This window comes from Pelophylax lessonae, assembly GCF_965119305.1.
Source record: "Pelophylax lessonae genome assembly, chromosome: 2".
NCBI lineage: Eukaryota > Metazoa > Chordata > Amphibia > Anura > Ranidae > Pelophylax > Pelophylax lessonae.
Window position 1 is genome coordinate 571,184,035 of NC_138769.1, and position 18,169 is coordinate 571,202,203.

The following is an 18,169-nucleotide window of genomic DNA, read 5'->3' on the forward strand; positions in this document are numbered from 1 at the left end:
AGGCCTGGTGTTATGTATCAAACCAGGGTGACCAAGCATCGGTATATCTGGAAACTTTATTCTCCAGTGCTGCCTCAATTTTTTTGTGAATCCTATTTTTGTAATGTATACTCCTATTTAGTTTTGGCTAGACACGTTTTTTACCTGGCCTTGGCTATAGTTTGCTGTGAGCACTGTGAGTTGAAGTCTGCATTGTTGGAGATATCTGGAGACTGTTTATTAAGGAGTGCCCATATGGGGTCTATAGAGACTTGTTTGCCCAGTAGGCTGAGTAAGATCTCAAATATTTTAGTCTAGATAACCTGAGCTACTAGATAGGGCCACCACATATTGACAATCTATGTGCAGCCTCTAAAGCAGATCGATATCTAGGGACAAACTTGTACATGCTGGCTGGGACTAAATACCATTTTGTGGGTTGATTTCTGGTGCTGCTTCACTTACAGAGGATGATTTTGTTGCTTCCCAAATCTGATTCCAATCCTCTTCCTTATGAATGATGTTGAGGTCAGCCTCCACTTATGTTTGTATGAGGGAGAGTGTGATATCAGGCTAGCAATCATGATGGAGTACAGTGAAAAAAATTAAGCCTAAAGTTTGTTTCTCTCAAGCAATTCTTCTCAAAATATTTGAAGAAGTGTGGAAGGTCCAACTCTTGAAGTATATGCATCCGAATATGTTTAACCTGTTTTTTTACAGAAGGTTTCACAGGACTACACTTTGTATCCACAGATGTGCATACCATAGTGATTAGGAGCTATGGGTTATAGACTTTTTAATCAAAGCATAATGCCAAAGCTTGAACTAGATTTATAAAGGTAAATAGTGAACTGCAGAATGAGCCATTTTCTATTAAGCATTGGAGTAAAAAACACAGTGGTGGCTCTGGTCTTCGTCAAGCTTCCTGCATACATTTTTTATTGTCTGGTGTACAATGCCTTGAAAAAGTATTCATATCCCTTGAAATTTTACACATTTTGTCACGTTACAACCAAAAAACGTAAACGTATTTAATTGGGAGTTTGTGTGATAGACCAACACAAAGTAGCACATAATTGTGAAGTGGAAGGGAAATGATAAATGTTTTTTCAAAATTGTTTAAAAATAAATATCTGAAAAGTGTGGCATGCATTTATCTTCAGCTGCTTTACTCTGATACCCCTAACTAAAATGTGTTACCTTCAGAAGTCACCTAATTAGTAAATAGTCTACCTGTGTGTAATTTAATCTCAGTATCCATACAGCTGTTCTGTGAAGCCCTCGGAGGGTTCTTAGAGAACCTTAGTGAACAAACATTATCATGAAGGCCAAGGAACACACCAGACAGGTAAGGGATAAAGTTGTGGAGAAGTTTAAAGCAGGGTTAGGTTATAAAAAAAATATCAAAAGCTTTAAACATCTCACGGAGCTCTGTTTAATCCATCATCTGAAAATGGAAAGAGTATGGCACAACTGTAAACCTACCAAAACATGGCCGTCCACCTAAACTGACAGGCCGGGCAAGGAGTGAATTAATTAGAGAAGCAGCCAAGAGGCCCATGGTAACTCTGGAGGAGCTGCAGAGATTTACAGCTCAGGTGGGAGAATCTTTCCAAAGGACAACTATTAGTTGTGCACTCCACAAATCTGGCCTTTATGGAAAAGGGGCAAGAAGAAAGCCGTTGTTGAAAGAAAGCCATAAGAAGTCCTGTTTGCAGTTTGCGAGAAGCCAAGTGGGGGACAGTGAAACGTAGAAGAAAGTGCTCTGGTCAGATGACACCAAAACTGATTTTTTTGGCCTATAAGCAAAAAGGTATGTGTGGTGGAAAACTAGCACTGCACGTCCCCACTGTGAAACGTGGTGACAGCATCATGTTGTGGGGATGCTTTTCTTCAGCAGGGACAGGAAGGCTGGTCAGAGTTGAAGGGAAGATGGATGGAGTAAAATAAAGGGCAATCTTAAAAAAAAAACCTGTTAGAGTCTGCAAGACTTGAGACTGGGGCGGAGGTTCACCTTCCAGCAGGACAACAGCCCTAAACATACAGTCAGAGCTACAATGGAATGGTTTAGATCAAAACATATTAATGTGTTAGAATGGCCCAGTCAAGGTCCAGAGCTAAATCCAATTGATAATCTGTGGCAAGACTTGAAAATTGCTGTTTACAGATGCTCTCCACCCAATCTGACAGAGCTTGAGCTATTTTGCAAAAGAATGGGCGAAAATGTCACTCTCTAGATGTGCAAAGCTGGTAGAGACATCCCCAAAAAGACTTGCAGCTGTAATTGCAGACAAAGGTGGTTCTACAAAGTATTGACTCAGGGCGGGCTGAAAACAAATGCACACCACACTTTTCAGATATTTATTTGTAAAAAAATGTGAAAACCATTGATCATTTTCACGACTCTTCACAATTATGTGCCACTTTGTGTTGGTCTATCACAGAAAATCCCAATAAAATAGATTGTTTTTGGTTGGACCATGACAAAATGTGGAAAATTTCAAGGGGTATGGATACTTTTTTTAGGGCACTGAAATTGCCACTAAAACACTGTCATGAACATATATTACAGGGATATGCAAATGGTTTCAAAACTACAAGTCCCATCATGCCTCTGCCTCTTGGTGTCATGCTTGTGGCTGTCAGTCTTGCTATGCCTCATGGGACTTGTAGTTCTACAACATCTGGAAGGCCACAGTTTGCATATCCCTGATCTATTATATAAAAACAAATTTCCTCTCCTTTGTAGTAGACCTGTAATCTGTTGCCAGTGGAAAGTTTCAGCATACTTAAAGCGGAGTTCCGGGCACAAAATCAATATTTTTTTTTTTTGTGCCTGTCCGCTTCTACACCTTCACCTGAAAAGGAATTGTATAGTTAGGTTTTTTTTTTTTTTTTTATTTACTCACCTTGTAATTGAAGATCGAAGATACTCACCTAGTCTTCACTTCCTCCCTCTGTGCCGAGGCTCAGTCGTCTCTTCCGGGCTTGCACTGATTCCTGGGAGCTGAACGTCATCGCTCCCAGGAATCAATGCGACGGCACCGGCCCCACTCGTCACTTCCGGGCGACGCCGCATTCCCCCTGCTAAATAGCTTCTGGGCATGCCCAGAAGCTGTGGAGGAATGCGGCGCCGCACCGGAAGTGATGAGAGGGGCCGGTGCAGGCGCATTCTGGGAGAAGAAGACGCGGAAGAAGACGCCGAAGAGGACCGCGCCAGCTTCAGCTGCCCACAAGAGAGATGGAAACGCTGTGGAAGAAATTTTATAAGTGAGTATTTCTTCTAAAAGGTAAGTGCGAACCGGGACAGATCAGAGGCTAGCCATTGTGGAATGTGCTAGCCCTGACTGTCCCGGGGGTATGTTTATTGAAAAATTACTTCTGTGCCCGGAACTCCGCTTTAAATGCACAAGTTTCCCTGAGCTACCTGTCAAATTCAGATTTTTATTTAGAGTATAAAAGCTGATATTTCCTTCAGTGTTGTGGGTTTATATTGCCTGTTCTGTCAGTTAAATAAATAGCAAGGTTAATGGGGTATTTTTTCTTTCACGTAGGTGACAAACTGTGGTGGGCAGACCATGCATATGACAAAATGGGAACATGTAATAAAAAGGATGGGTCCGATCCAAAAGTTCTACGGTTTAACACGAACCAGGTCATGCATATGAAGGTGTATGATGAAGAGATACAGAAAGGTAAGAGAGCCTTTAAAAATGAAGATATTCACTGAAGTTAAAGAACATTTATGTGATCTCATAAAACCACATTAGTTGCATGCCTTTGTTAGTTTTAGTTCATGATTATTTTGTTATAAAAAAGTTCAATTCACAAAATTATTGCATTCTTTAGAAATTGAAACCCTGAAAACCTATTTTTATTGAGCTGGAGTGTCTATGTTCTTTGAAGAAAACGCTTGGTCCAAGAGAATTAACATTGATGAGAATCTTTCGTTTTAGGAGAACGAAACCAGTGCAATAATGTTTGTGAATTGAATTTTGCATACAGGACACTGAAAAGGACCATTATAAATTGTATGCCGTAAATTCAGCAGATGTGTTAGATTTAAAGCCTCTGTGAATTTAAAAATGTGCTTTTGTTAAAATGAGTGATTAAAGCATCAAAATACTGCATACAATATGTTTTAGTAAACTGACAGCAATATTTAAATATGCCTAGTTCTGTGTCTTTTTTTTTTTCCTGGCACAATAAAGCTGTTTTGCTTATAATAAGTGTTCTTTACCATCCATTCACCCATCGCCCAGTGTACCATGGAAGAGTGGAAGGTAGAATACGGTTTCCTAAAGGGGACAGCAAAATCAACTATTTGGTTGCAATATGGAAGTGCTCAGATCACAAAAACGTTGTGGGGGAAAAAAAAAAAAATATATATATATATATATTTATTATCGGTTTCAAATTTCTTGCACCTTCTTTTTAGGCACAAACAATTGTTCCATTAACAATGGAGATTGTTCTCAGCTATGCCTCCCGACCTCTGCTACCAAAAGATCATGTATGTGCACTGCAGGATACAGCCTCAGGAGTGGGCAACAGACCTGTGAGGGTAAGTCTCCTCTTTCTGTCGTATTCAGAGGCCCTTATTTAATTAAAGCATAAAGTAAATACTGCTCTTCGCTGAACATCAAAATGTTACCTTCACATTGAAGCTTACATTACAGGTCATGTAACCAGGTGTTCGTCCTCCCGACTTTTTTTTTTTTCTTCATTCATAATGTTATACCACCTCTCTGGAGCCCTAGTGCAAACTAAGTGCATTACACATTTGCAAAGCACACTGCTGTGTGTGCACTGCTTTTTCCACTGCTTGCGTTTCTAAAATTGTGCTGAGTCCCCTGTAATGTGCAGTGCTTGTCTCTTGCAGGTGTTGGTTCCTTCTTGCTGTACTCTGTGCATGAAGGCATACGAGGAATTCCTTTGGATCCACAAGATAAATCTGATGCTTTGGTTCCTGTTTCTGGCACATCCCTGGCAGTTGGAATGGATTTCCATGCAGGTGAGAATGGCTTACCTTCATACTTTTTTACACATTGAATACATTTCTTTTATCGTGCATCTCATTCTTCTCTCCACATCATTTGTGACTACATTTTCTATCAAAAGTAGACTCCTTTTTAACAACCAAAAGTAGTTTGTTTGAGAAGTTGGGATGCACAAACAGCGTTATTTTCCTGGCCTAGAAGTCAGGGCAGTAGATGAAATACTTCATAAACCATTCTTGGACATCATTGCAGCACTAGCTATCAAATTAAGAGGTTGGATATTAAACTTGATCGACTAAACCAGTAAATCATTGGACAAACTCTCTCTCCAACTAACTGGGCTCAATTCCAGGAGCAGTAAATTAGGGTTAGTTGTTATAATAAAAAACTCATGGTTGGCTTCTTGTCATTTATGTGATAAAATCATTTTGATAGCTGTAATCAAACCGCCTTTAAAGTGAAACTGTATGCGTTTTGAAAACATACCCTCAATAAGAGTTTCCCAGCATATTATATAGAGGAGTTGGTGTTATAAGGCCGATTGTTCTGAAAAATACCAGTACTTTTTTCAGAGTAACAGACCTTTTACTGTAAATGCAGCACCCGAATGAATGCTTTATTATTTTTTTTCCATTTAATCATTCACCATGCATATCTAGTTCCCAATGCATCATATAGCAGTGATGGCGAACCTTTGCACCCCAGATGTTTTGGAACTACATTTCCCATGATGCTCATGCACTCTGCAGTGTAGTTTAGCATCAGGGGAAATGTAGTTCTAAAATATCTGGGGTGCCAAGGTTTGCCATCACTGACTTATAATTACTCAGAGATCTGAGAATTGGGAGGTTTTCTCATATATTTGTAAGTGACTCAACAGCAATAAAAGAGGAAGCACAAGCTAATGCCAATAGCCACCAGTTTGAACACCTTCTTTACTACCCCCTTATGTCCCTACCAGCTGATGCTCCAAGAAAACATTTTTATTAATTAAAAACAAGTTAGTATATTGTAGTTATAGGCTATTTCCTGTTTGTTTGGTTGGTTTCAAATAAAATTTCGATCGGAGCCTTTTTGACAAATTTTTTGAAAAGTTTTGTTTTATTTGATACCATTTATTTCTTATATTCCTGAAAAATGAGCCTATACATATTTTGCATTTATCTAAATATGAAATATTGTTTTGTACTGTTCTTTGCCCATCTGTTTAAAAAGCCTGTCGGATACTGAGCACAATAGCTCAAGTTTAACACACACTGGAAAAAGCAGTGACCCCTCCCTGCAGAACTTCTTTATCTGAGCTTTAAAGAGAGATAAAAATGACCCGAAAGGGTGGAAGTACTGTTGTCCTAGCTCTTTAGAGAACACATAGTGCCCAATTTATAAAAAAGCACATTTGCATTACTATGGCCATGCAGCTGCTTTTAAAAACAACATCGGTGTCTCAAAGCAGGTAGAGTGATATTTATGACAGTAAAAAGAAAAAGCCAGGAGACAGAGAGCCGAGTCATATGAACTGCCAGTTATCCGACCTGCCTGTCCTCCAATCACAGAGTTCTGTTTGCAGCAATAAGCAGTTCATCTGTAGAACACTGCAGGTTCCACACCTAGGCCTGCATTTAATAAATTGCTAATCATATGCCTTTCATGGTCTGTCCTCCAATCACAGAGTTCTGTTTGCAGCAATAAGCAGTTAATCTGTAGAACACTGCAGGTTCCACACCATAGCCTGCATTTAATAAATTGCTAATCAAATGCTTTTCATGGTGTAAACACTGCAATGTCCAATGGAGAGTGGATTGCAATATCCACTCTCCTTTATAAATTGGGCACAGAGTGTCTGTCTGGACAGTCCGTACAGTGTGTGTGTGTGTGTGTGTGTGTATATATATATATATATATATATATATATATATATACATACATACAGGAAACCTCCATATATATAATAAAACGTATAGGAAACTTCCGTATAAAAACAAATGAACAAAAAGGAAATGTCATGCACTCCATTCCAAATCTGTGCAAATACTTATCCCTGATATTCTTCCAGAGAATGACACCATCTACTGGGTGGACATGGGGCTCAGCACCATCAGTCGAGCCAAGCGAGACCAGACCTGGCGAGAGGATGTTGTTACTAATGGCATTGGCAGAGTTGAAGGCATTGCTGTAGACTGGATAGCTGGTAAGAATTACTTTCTACCTACTACATTATTCTCTTTTTGGACTTGGAAATAACTTATGTAATGTACAGTTTCTGGAATGAATGTATATTTCTGCATTGGACAATAAAGGGATTGTAGAGGCACAAGGTTTTTATATCCTAATGCATTCTATGCATTAAGATAAAAAAACTTTCAGTGTGCAGCAGCCTTCCCAATACTTGTCTGAGCTTATCTTTATCCAGCGGTGTTGCAGGAGTGTCTCAGCTGCCCAGGACTCCCCTCCTCATTGGCTAAGACAGCAGAGTGGCATAAAAGGGCTCCTGCTGCTGTTAAAGTCACTCAACCAAACAGGAGAGAGAGGGGGGATGGGGCTGGGTCTTGGCTCAGTTTCTGAATGGACACAGGGAGCTGTGACTCAGCTGAGATGCTTGTTGTGGGGGCACTCAACAGGAGGGAAGGGCCAGAAGCACCAAAGAGGGACCCCAAAAAAAGGAGGATTCGGGCCACACTTTTTTAAAAACAAGACTTTGCAATTACTTTAATATGCATTTTTAGGTTGGCGTTAGTAGAATTCGAGATAGTTACCTGTATAGAGCACTTGAGTGTGCATAACAGGAAAATTAAAATTGAGGCATGCAGTACATTTCTTTAAAACCAGCCTGCCTTGGATGTTTGAATATAATTGGTCAAATCATTTGAATATCATCAGGCAGTGATGGCAAAGTTACATAGTGCAGGTTTCAGGAAGTGAACCCACCTGTCCCTCAAGTGAGCTGTGATTGAAGATGTAGTGGATTACATTGCACACAAATGAAGGAGGAAACTGAGTGGACATTTTGTCTTTAGTACAACTACCCTTTTTTATGGATAGCATTTTATTGCCTGGAAATGCATGACAAAAAAAATATATAGGCAGATGGTATTATCAGTAGTTGTAGCAATAAGCTTGGGCCTCCTCCACAACCTTCCACTTTGTCCTTTTAGCCTGTATTCACACCTGAGCAGACTGTATTCCTGAAGATTTTAAAGAGCTTTTTTCAGGCATGTTACAAAAGTTTATAAAACCATACATTTTATTACATATTAATGTCCAAAATGTAGGGGTACAACCTCCTAAAATCACTTATTTAAATAAGGGACAAGATGGCGCCCAGTGCCCTAATCCTGTGCCGCCTCCATCGTACTCTCACAGGATTGGATCAAACTGTCAGCGAAGGTGGATGTCCCTCCACACACGCACTGCCTGGCCAGAGCGCATGTGCGGTGGTGATGGGGATATTGATGGAGAATCTGCCCAAGCACTGCATCCGCCAAGGAACAGGACGCACCACACCACACACTGCACGATGCAGGGACATGACCCACCCCACTGACTGCTGCAGTGCAGATAAAACATCCGCCTCCCCTCGCCAAGAGCCAGCCCAGGATGTGGCAACTGCTAGATCATAACATCGCTGCCCACAGAATAAAAGATGCTGTTGCAATCACCAGCCATTGCCCTAGGAACCATAAAACCATACACCCACATATGGATTTCATGCCCCAATCCACAGCCATAGTAGAAGGGGTAATTACTTAAAGTCAAAATATCCAGTATAGATGGAGCATGGATCAAAACCAATCTTTAAACGGTTCCCATGGTTGCTGCTGGATAATAAAACCTTAAAAGAAGCAATCACAAAAACATATTAAAAAAAGAAGCATACAAGACAGACTTACACATCCTACAGTGCCCATTGTAATCTAAATCAAGGCACGGTGATGTCTAAAAATTGCCAGATGGAAATCTCAACAGCCTGCACACTTATGGCCACCACATTGTATCATCATAAACCTAATATAACAATAATATTTTCTGTGAAACCATAATAACTAAGAAATTATATAAAAGTAGTAAACAGGATTCTGATGAAGAGAACTGACTTTTTTTTTGTCTTTATCAATGCTAATTGGGGATTTGGGATGTATCAACTACTTTGTTTTTTACCTATATGTATATACAGTATAAGGTGTTTTTGTGTTTGTATATGTGTATGTTTAGATATGTATGTCTGTGTTTTGTGTGTTTTAAATAAGAATGTAAATTGGTGTAAAATGTAAATAGATTTTTTTTTTTTTTTTTACACATCTAGTATTCTAGATGGCTCTAAATCATTTTTTCATTCCAATTTTCTATTTACCTGAAGCTGAAGGAAGCAACAGGAATGCTTGTATTACAAGATTGAGAAAACTTGCCATTGGTGTTGCTAGCGTGGCATTGCTCACTGGCATTACACATGGCAGGCAGGATGTTTGAGGGTGACAGGTGCGCTGTTGATGTGCCTGTTTTTTCTGTACCACACTATAAGTTAGATGACAGAATCAAATGCCTTATTTTGTTCCCTGTACTAGTTTTACTGTTGGAAATCCATTTTCAAATATGTTTAGAGCCTTCAAATTTGTATGTTTACTTTTTAGTGAGCAATGTGAATGCAGGTAGCACCTAAGGTTTTATTTCAAATGCATTGGTGGCCTGGGTATTTTGTTTTCTCTTTTCATCCGCCTGTTACTGTCGTTCCCTTCACAGGTAATATCTATTGGACTGATCAGGGCTTTGATGTTATTGAGGTAGCTCGTCTGAATGGCTCGTTCCGCTATGTTGTGATATCCAAGGGACTGGACAAGCCACGGGCCATCACTGTTCATCCTGAGAAAGGGTAATTAATCCTCAATCAATGCGTGTTATTGAGATGAGCCATTTGTAATATTTGCATAATGTACTCATAGATACAAGACACTGTTTTCTTGTAAAGATTTTGTCCAGATCAGATGACTATAGCCCCGTACACACGTACTGATCGTCGGCCGAACGATCGGCCGTCTTTTGTCCAGGGCTGTCGTGTCTGTTGAAAACTGCAAAAGACTGCACACGAATTTTGTCGGCCAACAACAGCCGACTGCAGAAGTGATGTCATGTGATGGTTAACTTTCCTTGTCTTTTTTCTTTTCTGAGCATGCCCAGTCTTGCTAATCTGCTGTCTGTCGGCCGAAATCTGTACTGACTGGCGAACAATCGGCCGTTCTGGTGTTGGCCAACAAAAATTTTAATGCCTGCACGACAGATTCTGTTCGGCCGAAAATGCGCTGTCGGAAGCATCACACTAACAAGCCTACAATCGGCCGTTCGGTCGTCCGCCGAATATTTACGGCCGACAATCGGTACGTGTGTACGGGGCTTAAATCTACATGTCTATTGGTGGGTGCAAAAATCTCTGACCAATTGTTGTTGAGGAAACTTGCATTTTGTGTAATTTTATTTTTAGCTGACCAATATTTTTCTTCAGCATACCATTGGAAATGGGCATCAATTGTACTAATCTACCTCCTGTTTGGATGTTAACTTGAATAATCAGGCAATCTGTTTCAATGGAATGATCTTCCCCAGGTGAAATTCCACAGACCATTCCAATAATTCAGATAGCCCATCTAATGTTAGTATGTATCTTTGCATTCATAGAAATCTCTAAAAAGCAAACTGGGATATGTGAAGCCATGCATGAGATACAATTAAACAGGGCAAATTAAACCCAGGCCTTGTGGTCGGTTTGCATAGGATTTACATTTTATCAAGGTCACAGCAGGAGTTCTGTCTGTCTTTTTACCTGCTCTTATATGTTTTTATCTGCCGCTTGCAGTTATCTGTTCTGGACAGAATGGGGTCAGTTCCCTCGAATTGAGAGGTCCTATCTTGATGGCAGTGGGAGGCTCATCCTGGTAGATGTCAGTATCAGCTGGCCTAATGGTATCTCCATAGATTACGAGGTATGTAATCCATCACAGTTTAGAGGTAAAGGTAAATGCTAAAACAGGAAAAAGAGACTTACATTATGTTGGTTACAATAGTGAATATGGTATATCTTATGTGTAAATCGCCCTAAAGACATTCAAAGTCCAGCAGAGCAGTAAATACATTAGAAGCGCTATAATAATTCCCCAGCAAATAAGTCTCTCTGCCAAAGTTCATAAAAGCGTAATCCTTTTGAAATAAGCAGGAAAGAGTCCTTCACCAATGTTTAAGGATATCAGCCTGCACCATCACCGCACCTCCAGTGTAGTCCCCTAGGTAAAAAAGACTCACCGGAAGGACAGTGGGTACTGCGCCTTTAATAATCCATGTGATGGTTATCCTTCCCCTTCCACCAACAGATTACAGGGATTACACTCCTATACCTGTACCGTATCCGGCCGTATTCAGCAGTATATAGCCAAACAAATTGCTCCACAGTCATGTAAGCCACATGCAAATGATAAGAGGGACTCAAAGGGCAATATTGCTAAAAACCTCTAGTTTATTCAAAAAACATCCCCCGTCCCGCATCCAATGCACTTACATATGAATAGTAAACATACGCATTCAAAGGCAAACGTAACCTCTTTACTAGGACACCGCTCCACCTCTCTACCATCTGCGCTTGATATCCAGCTGGTCGGAGGTTCCGGGTCACGTCACATGTCCAGGCGTCAGGTTACTATGGTGACCGCGTGCTCACAACTTCAACTGAGGCCCTCAGTTGATTTTTTTTTTTTTTTGATAGAGCAAGGTCGGCTTATTTGTTGCCATCTGTGCTTTCCCTTCACTTCCTGTCTCATAGCCAAAACAGGAAGTGGGATGAAAACCGTAAAAATTAAGGGAATCCCTTGGGGACCCCCCAGGCCACCAGGGCCCCTTTGGAAAATAATTTTTCTGGTGACAACCTAAAATTAATTTTTTTTTTTTTTTTACTTCCACTTTCAATGATAATGGTAAACAGGACAAGTTGAGAGGATGAATCACCCTAAAACCGGGTTCACACATATGTGACTGCGGGTTCCCAGCATGGGGTCTGGTGCGTTCCTGTTTATTAGGTCAGGTGCGAATCAGGTCCAAATTTTTGCCTGAATTTGCACCTGAATCAGAGCCAAAAACACACAATCTCCAAACTAAAGAAAAAATGTTGCCTTTAGTTCTACTTTAATGCTCATCTACTGCTTCAGAAATTGTAACTCTTTGAATGTTCATGGGTTTACTTGTTACTTATGAGATCAGTATTCAGCCAGTCACTCTTCTGCAGGATGGAAAGCTGTACTGGTGCGATGCTCGCACTGATAAAATTGAAAGGATTGACCTGGAGACGGGGAAGAACAGGGAGGTAGTGCTGTCCAACAACAACATGGACATGTTCTCTGTATCAGTCTTTGAAGATTACATCTATTGGAGTGATAGGTAAGGACTTTCACATTTTTAAGTTGTTTTTCCTTTGTTATGTGCAGTTTATATACATAATCTTCATTATTGAGTAGTAGCACAATAAAGGATACTGGCACATACTTTGGAGCAGCAGTTTGCGTTTAGCTTCAGAGCAAATACAAATACAGTTTATAATATACAGAATTAGGGAAAAACAAGGATTTTAAGTTATTGACCCTTTTAAAAGAAAAGGCTCTTTATCTAAAGTTGATTTGTACACAGGCTATTTTATAAGAGTTGCCTATTTTTTATTGTGCGTTAACTTCTGGCTACCTTGCAGGACTCATGCTAATGGCTCCATTAAGCGAGGGCAAAAGGACAATGCCACAGATTCTGTCTCCCTGAGAACAGGCATTGGAGTACAGCTCAAAGACATCAAGGTGTTCAACAAAAACAGACAGAAGGGTAAATACGGTGCACAAGATTTCACCTGACAGTGCATAAACCTGTGGATAATTAATAATTTTATAAATCAACAGTATCACCTATTTTACATGTGAAACAACTGTCCTATCTCTTTCAGCTAGGTGGCATTTTTTATATTTGGATAAAACCTTTTCTTTAACATTGGTGTATTGAATTTCAATTTTATTTAAAGGCTCCATGTTGCCATGCAACAGCAAAAATATTAACCACTGGTACAAAACTAGAATAGAATAAATAAAAAGATTTTCCTGTCCACCTATTTAAATGCACCTGCATTTGTATGAACGCTGTAAAGTAGTTACTCCTATTTAATAGCAGGAAGGTGCCTGCATGCAATTACAGCTGTTCTCTGAAATGTCCCGAGCGCCCCTAAGCCTAGTAATATTCAATTCTTGTTTTTGTCTAGACCTTTGGCGCTTTGTCCTACCTCTTCTTCTATACTTTTCCCTATAGTTTTGGTTAAGACATGCAATGGATGATTTCACTAAATTATGAGGGCATATAAAGGGGTGGGCCGGGCTCCATCTCCACCAAATGTTTACATTTCCATATCAGAAAGTCAAAGTTTATAGCAGACCTAGGCAAATTGTGGCCTCTCTAAGCCTGTGAGCTTCCTCACAGAGGGAACTGACAGGCTCAGAGAGGCATGCTGAAAAATGTCTTGTGTGGAGAGCTGCAGGAACTGGAAGGAGAGCGCCTGAGGAGCTGATTGCTACCCAGCCAAGTTCTTCCTGTTAGCATCTGCTACCTGCAAACCCTAGGAGCTGTGGGGATTTTCAGGAATCCCCACTGTACTGATCTCAAGCACTCTCCTTTCAGGAGCTGCTTTCCTTTGCAGCTCTGCAAGTTATCTCCCTAAACTTGTGAGGACTCAGGACGGCAAATTAGTTAATTAACCTCTGCGGCTATCGGCTATCTCACAGCTTTTACCAGCCTGCCCCGCGTTAAAGCCTGTTACACACCACTAGTTTTTTTGTTTTTTTTTTCATTCCAGCCAACAGGTTGAACGAAAAAAAAAAAAAAACGCTCCGGTCAGAGCTGCTGTTCTAGCAGCCAATGGCTGAGAGCACTGACCGTCAGTTCTGGAGCCAGTTGGCTGCTGGTTGGGAGAAGATCCCTCAGTCTGCTGTCAAAGGGAGGGGGTCGCATGGAGAGAAGGCAGGAGCTGAAAGATGTTACATGTTCTACCCTAAATACTGGTGGAACATTCAACATGTTCCAAAGGTGAACTTCTCCTTTGAGCAAACCTGCCAGTGTTAAATGGCTTGTCTCATCCCTGTAACTGCAAAGGGAGCTTTTCTGTTGGAAGACAACAGACTTACTGGCTCGATCACCAAAATGAAAACTGATGAAAGAAACTCTAAAAAGGAAACTAATATATCCATCACGTCTAAGAATTGGTAAGCTGCAATATAGTAAGTGTTTCCTTTAATACTGCTTTAAAACTATAACATCTTAAAAATCATTTGAAATTGCTTACCACTATAAATGTATGTTTGCTTCTAGATGACATTAAAGATTTCTGTAGATTTTGAGAATAAAAGGTGTTCAGCAAATGTAGTACTGAGCTTGTTTTATATTTCACAGGAACCAATGTCTGTGCTGAAAATAATGGTGGTTGTCAACAACTGTGCCTTTACCGAGGTGGAGGTCAGCGTACATGCGCATGTGCCCATGGCATGCTGGCAGAAAATGGCCTTAGCTGCAGGGAGTATGATGGTTACCTCTTGTATTCAGAACGAACAATCTTAAAAAGCATTCATTTGTCGGATGAAAGTAGCCTCAATGCCCCAGTGAAACCATTTGAAGATCACGATCATATGAAGAACGTAATCGCTTTGGCATTTGATTATCGGGAAAGTGACAAAGGGGGAACACGCATCTTCTATAGTGACATCCACTTTGGTAACATCCAGCAGATCAACAACGATGGAACTGGTCGAAAGACAGTGGTGGAGAGTAAGCTTTTTGTTCTGCTAAATACAGTTTAGGGTTGGGTACCATTTAACATTGTTTGTATTTTACTGCTGTGAATTGAAAACATTCAGTACGTTTTGCAATGCAAACTGCAGTTAATTTTCTAAAACCGCACAGTGTTGCCTAAATCGGCAGCAACTGGCTTCGTGGGACACAAGGGTTACCTAAATATGCCAGTGTCATATGCTAAGTGCTTATTTTGCTACTGTTAAAGCCTGAACCTTGAGAATTGAAATAAATATACAGAATGAACGCCCAGAGGGGACTTTGTTTTTTTAATTTGATGTTGCTATACATAGAGCTAGAAGCCCTCCCTGAAGATGGTGTAACCCATTGGCATGATTAGCCGAGTAGTGCTCTCCACTACTGTGTGCTGATGCTTGAAAATTAGTGAGCGAGGCAGGACTACACCACTGTACGCATACACAAGATGTAGTGATGACTGGTGTGTGCGGAAGCTGCTTAGGTTGTTTCCTTTAGATTTACAAAAACTATATAATATGAGCTCAAACCTAAACACTTCCAATTTGTATGCAATCAGACAGACCCTTGCTCTACATAGTTAAAGGTAGGTCTAAAGGGGAAGCCATTTCCGGTGATTAAATATTCACTTTTCTTACCAAATCTACAAGATCGCTTTCATGGAACTACTTAATTACAGGAAAGCAAACACATCTTTTATGCATAGTAGCATTTTATTGTTCTGGGTTTAGCTTTAGCTTGTCTATATGTCATTTTTTTTATCAGACTTTTTTTACTTGGTATGAGATTTTGATCTAAACTAACAACCTTCTTACACCAAGGCAACCTAAAATGTATTATGTTTGTGTCTCATATTTGGAAGGGGCACTGCTCTGAATATTAACTACAGAGAAGGGTCTAAACTAAGTATCAACTGTTAGGTCAAACTGGAAAAAGAACTTTACTAGAACCTGCAGACATTAAAAAAAAAAATATTGTATTGTGTTTATTCACTTTAAAAATTGAGAGATTTCTTAAAACCATATTAGCTCTTTATTGCTTTTTAAATCCTTGTAGAAAACTTTTCCTCCTATCCAGTCTGGTTAAACCGTGACCGTAAGTGATGGGAAGTCTGGAGAGCTGCAAAAACCTGACAGGGGTTCTAACCTTCCCTACTCTAGCCCTTCTCTATCCAAAACTTAAAAAATAAAGTTTTGGTTGGACGTACACTTTAAACATCTAAGTATAAAACTACTATTGCCTTGGTATGTTTTGCTATTTCCAAGAACTGTCACCAAAGGCAAAATAATAGTTATTAATTCCATAAAAAGTGTGTTTTATGCAAAATAATGTTTGTGCCCATATGTAATTGAAAAAGAGGTCATGTGTAGTGCTTAAAATAACAAAAAAACAAAAAACAAAACATTTTCATACTGGGAACTTGTCTTTTTATTTCCACAGATGTTGGATCAGTGGAAGGCCTGGCCTATCACCGAGCATGGGACACCCTGTATTGGACCAGTTACACTACATCAACTATTACTCGGCATACTGTTGACCAAAGCCGTGTTGGGGCCTTTGAAAGAGAGACTGTAGTCACCATGTCTGGAGATGACCATCCTCGGGCCTTTGTTCTGGATGAGTGTCAAAAGTTGGTGTTTGGTTCCTCTACTTTTGTGTTCTAGAAAAATGTCATCCTTGCTTTTTATTTCCGCTAATTGAGCTCTTTTTATTTTCAAGGTTATTTTTTACTATACTATTTCGTAAGTTGAAAAACCGCTCAGCAGGTGGTCTAGCTGAGATTAAGTATTGAACATAAAATTTTTTCGCAGAGCTGTGTAATAAATAGGGCTATGTTTATAATCTCTCCTATCCGAGATCAATAGCTGGGAATGATTGTTCCCAACATTTGATATTTTCACCATGAGTACAGCAGGAAGTGCATACACCACCTAAAATTTGTGTAAACTAGAACTAATTTGTTTTGCTGAAGCTTTTTGTATCATAAACCGTTATCTGCATGGTGACTGCATAACATTTCTTAGGGTGCGTTTCCTGATGGCAACAATAAATCGGGCCTATTTAATGTGTGTTACAGTAGTATGACCTCTAATAGTCTTCATGCGACAGCATGGTTACAACACAGGAGCATAATGTTGTCCCTCTACAGTATAACAGGAAGTGCCTGAACAAAGATCTTCATGGCAGGATCACCAGCTATTACGTTAAAGAATGCTGCAGTTTGAAAGAGACTGAACATGACATTGACATGTTAAATCATCTTAGATTTTAGTGGTTGAGTTTACATATACTTCAATATAGATGATGTTGATATGAGAGACTGATATGTATGGTCCTAACTCTTGTGGTCATGTTTTTTTTTTGCTTTCAATTTGTAATGAGTTTAACCTTTGTTTCTTGGGAAAGAAACGAGTGTGTTATCTAGACCAAATAGTAACACAATGAAAAATCGTGGCAAAGAAAAATTCACAATGTGAAAACTATTGCAATGAAAAATGTGAACAACCTGAAATGTGTACACATATATATGCTTTGTAAAAAACTTTTGTGAAGTGATAAAAAGCATGCACAAATGTGATAAAATAAAGCCACAATAGTGAAAAAGAAAGCAAAAAAGCTTTCGCATAGAAAGTCCCATAGAAAAAACTGGTAGGTATCAATGAAACAGTCTCTTAGATGAATGACAACTGAAGAAATGTTCCGATAGTGTCTCTTCCAAGTGCTGCCTGCAACCCCAGCATGCTCAAACCAAAAATGGATAGCTGCTTAATGGAGAAAGTCTCAAGGCCTTAGGAAATATTCCACTGCAAGGGCTCATATGGTATCACTCTTCCCGACAGAGAAGGAGTCCCTATAGATACAACAATCAACCGATTATCCACCCCAACACTCTAGAGATTCTGACTCAGTGATGAAAAAGGAGAAGCTTATAGTGCATTATCTTCTATATAAAAACATGTTTATTAAAAGTTGCACTTACATAAAAATCTTGACACAGGCATCTATATCAAGAGCGCACGGCCACCTGCATTGCGGTCTGTGCATGGTGATGACATGGCTGGTTCCTCCCGAGTCGTTTCCCCTCAGAAGGCGTCAACTGGGATTGGAGTCGACTCCTCCTGAGGGGAAACATGTCTGGCAGAGCCAACCATATCGTCACCACACACGGACTGCACTGCAGGCAGCCGTGCTCTCTTGATATAGATGCCTGTGTCAAGATTTTTATGTAAGTGCAACTTTTAATAAACACGTTTTTATATAGAAGATAATGCACTATTAGCTTCTCCTTTTTCATCACCGAGCCGGGATCTCTAGAGTGTTGGGGCGGGGGCATGGTCCATCTAGCCCCCGTGGTCAAGTATCCTTCCATA

The 18,169-nt window shown here is 39.9% G+C and overlaps 1 protein-coding gene across 2 annotated transcripts in view; it reads left to right on the forward strand.

Annotated features, from left to right (window-relative positions):
* LRP1 (LDL receptor related protein 1) overlaps positions 1–18,169 on the forward strand; it is a 555,292-nt gene that overhangs the window by 393,257 nt on the left and 143,866 nt on the right. For both annotated transcript variants that reach the window (XM_082246010.1, XM_082246011.1), the window contains exons 33-42: positions 3,534–3,674; positions 4,418–4,543; positions 4,862–4,993; positions 7,033–7,167; positions 9,714–9,843; positions 10,822–10,948; positions 12,238–12,389; positions 12,694–12,818; positions 14,427–14,798; positions 16,239–16,428. In XM_082246010.1, coding sequence (XP_082102136.1) covers positions 3,534–3,674; positions 4,418–4,543; positions 4,862–4,993; positions 7,033–7,167; positions 9,714–9,843; positions 10,822–10,948; positions 12,238–12,389; positions 12,694–12,818; positions 14,427–14,798; positions 16,239–16,428 — 1,630 coding nt within the window. The remainder of the gene's footprint in view (positions 1–3,533; positions 3,675–4,417; positions 4,544–4,861; positions 4,994–7,032; positions 7,168–9,713; positions 9,844–10,821; positions 10,949–12,237; positions 12,390–12,693; positions 12,819–14,426; positions 14,799–16,238; positions 16,429–18,169) is intronic.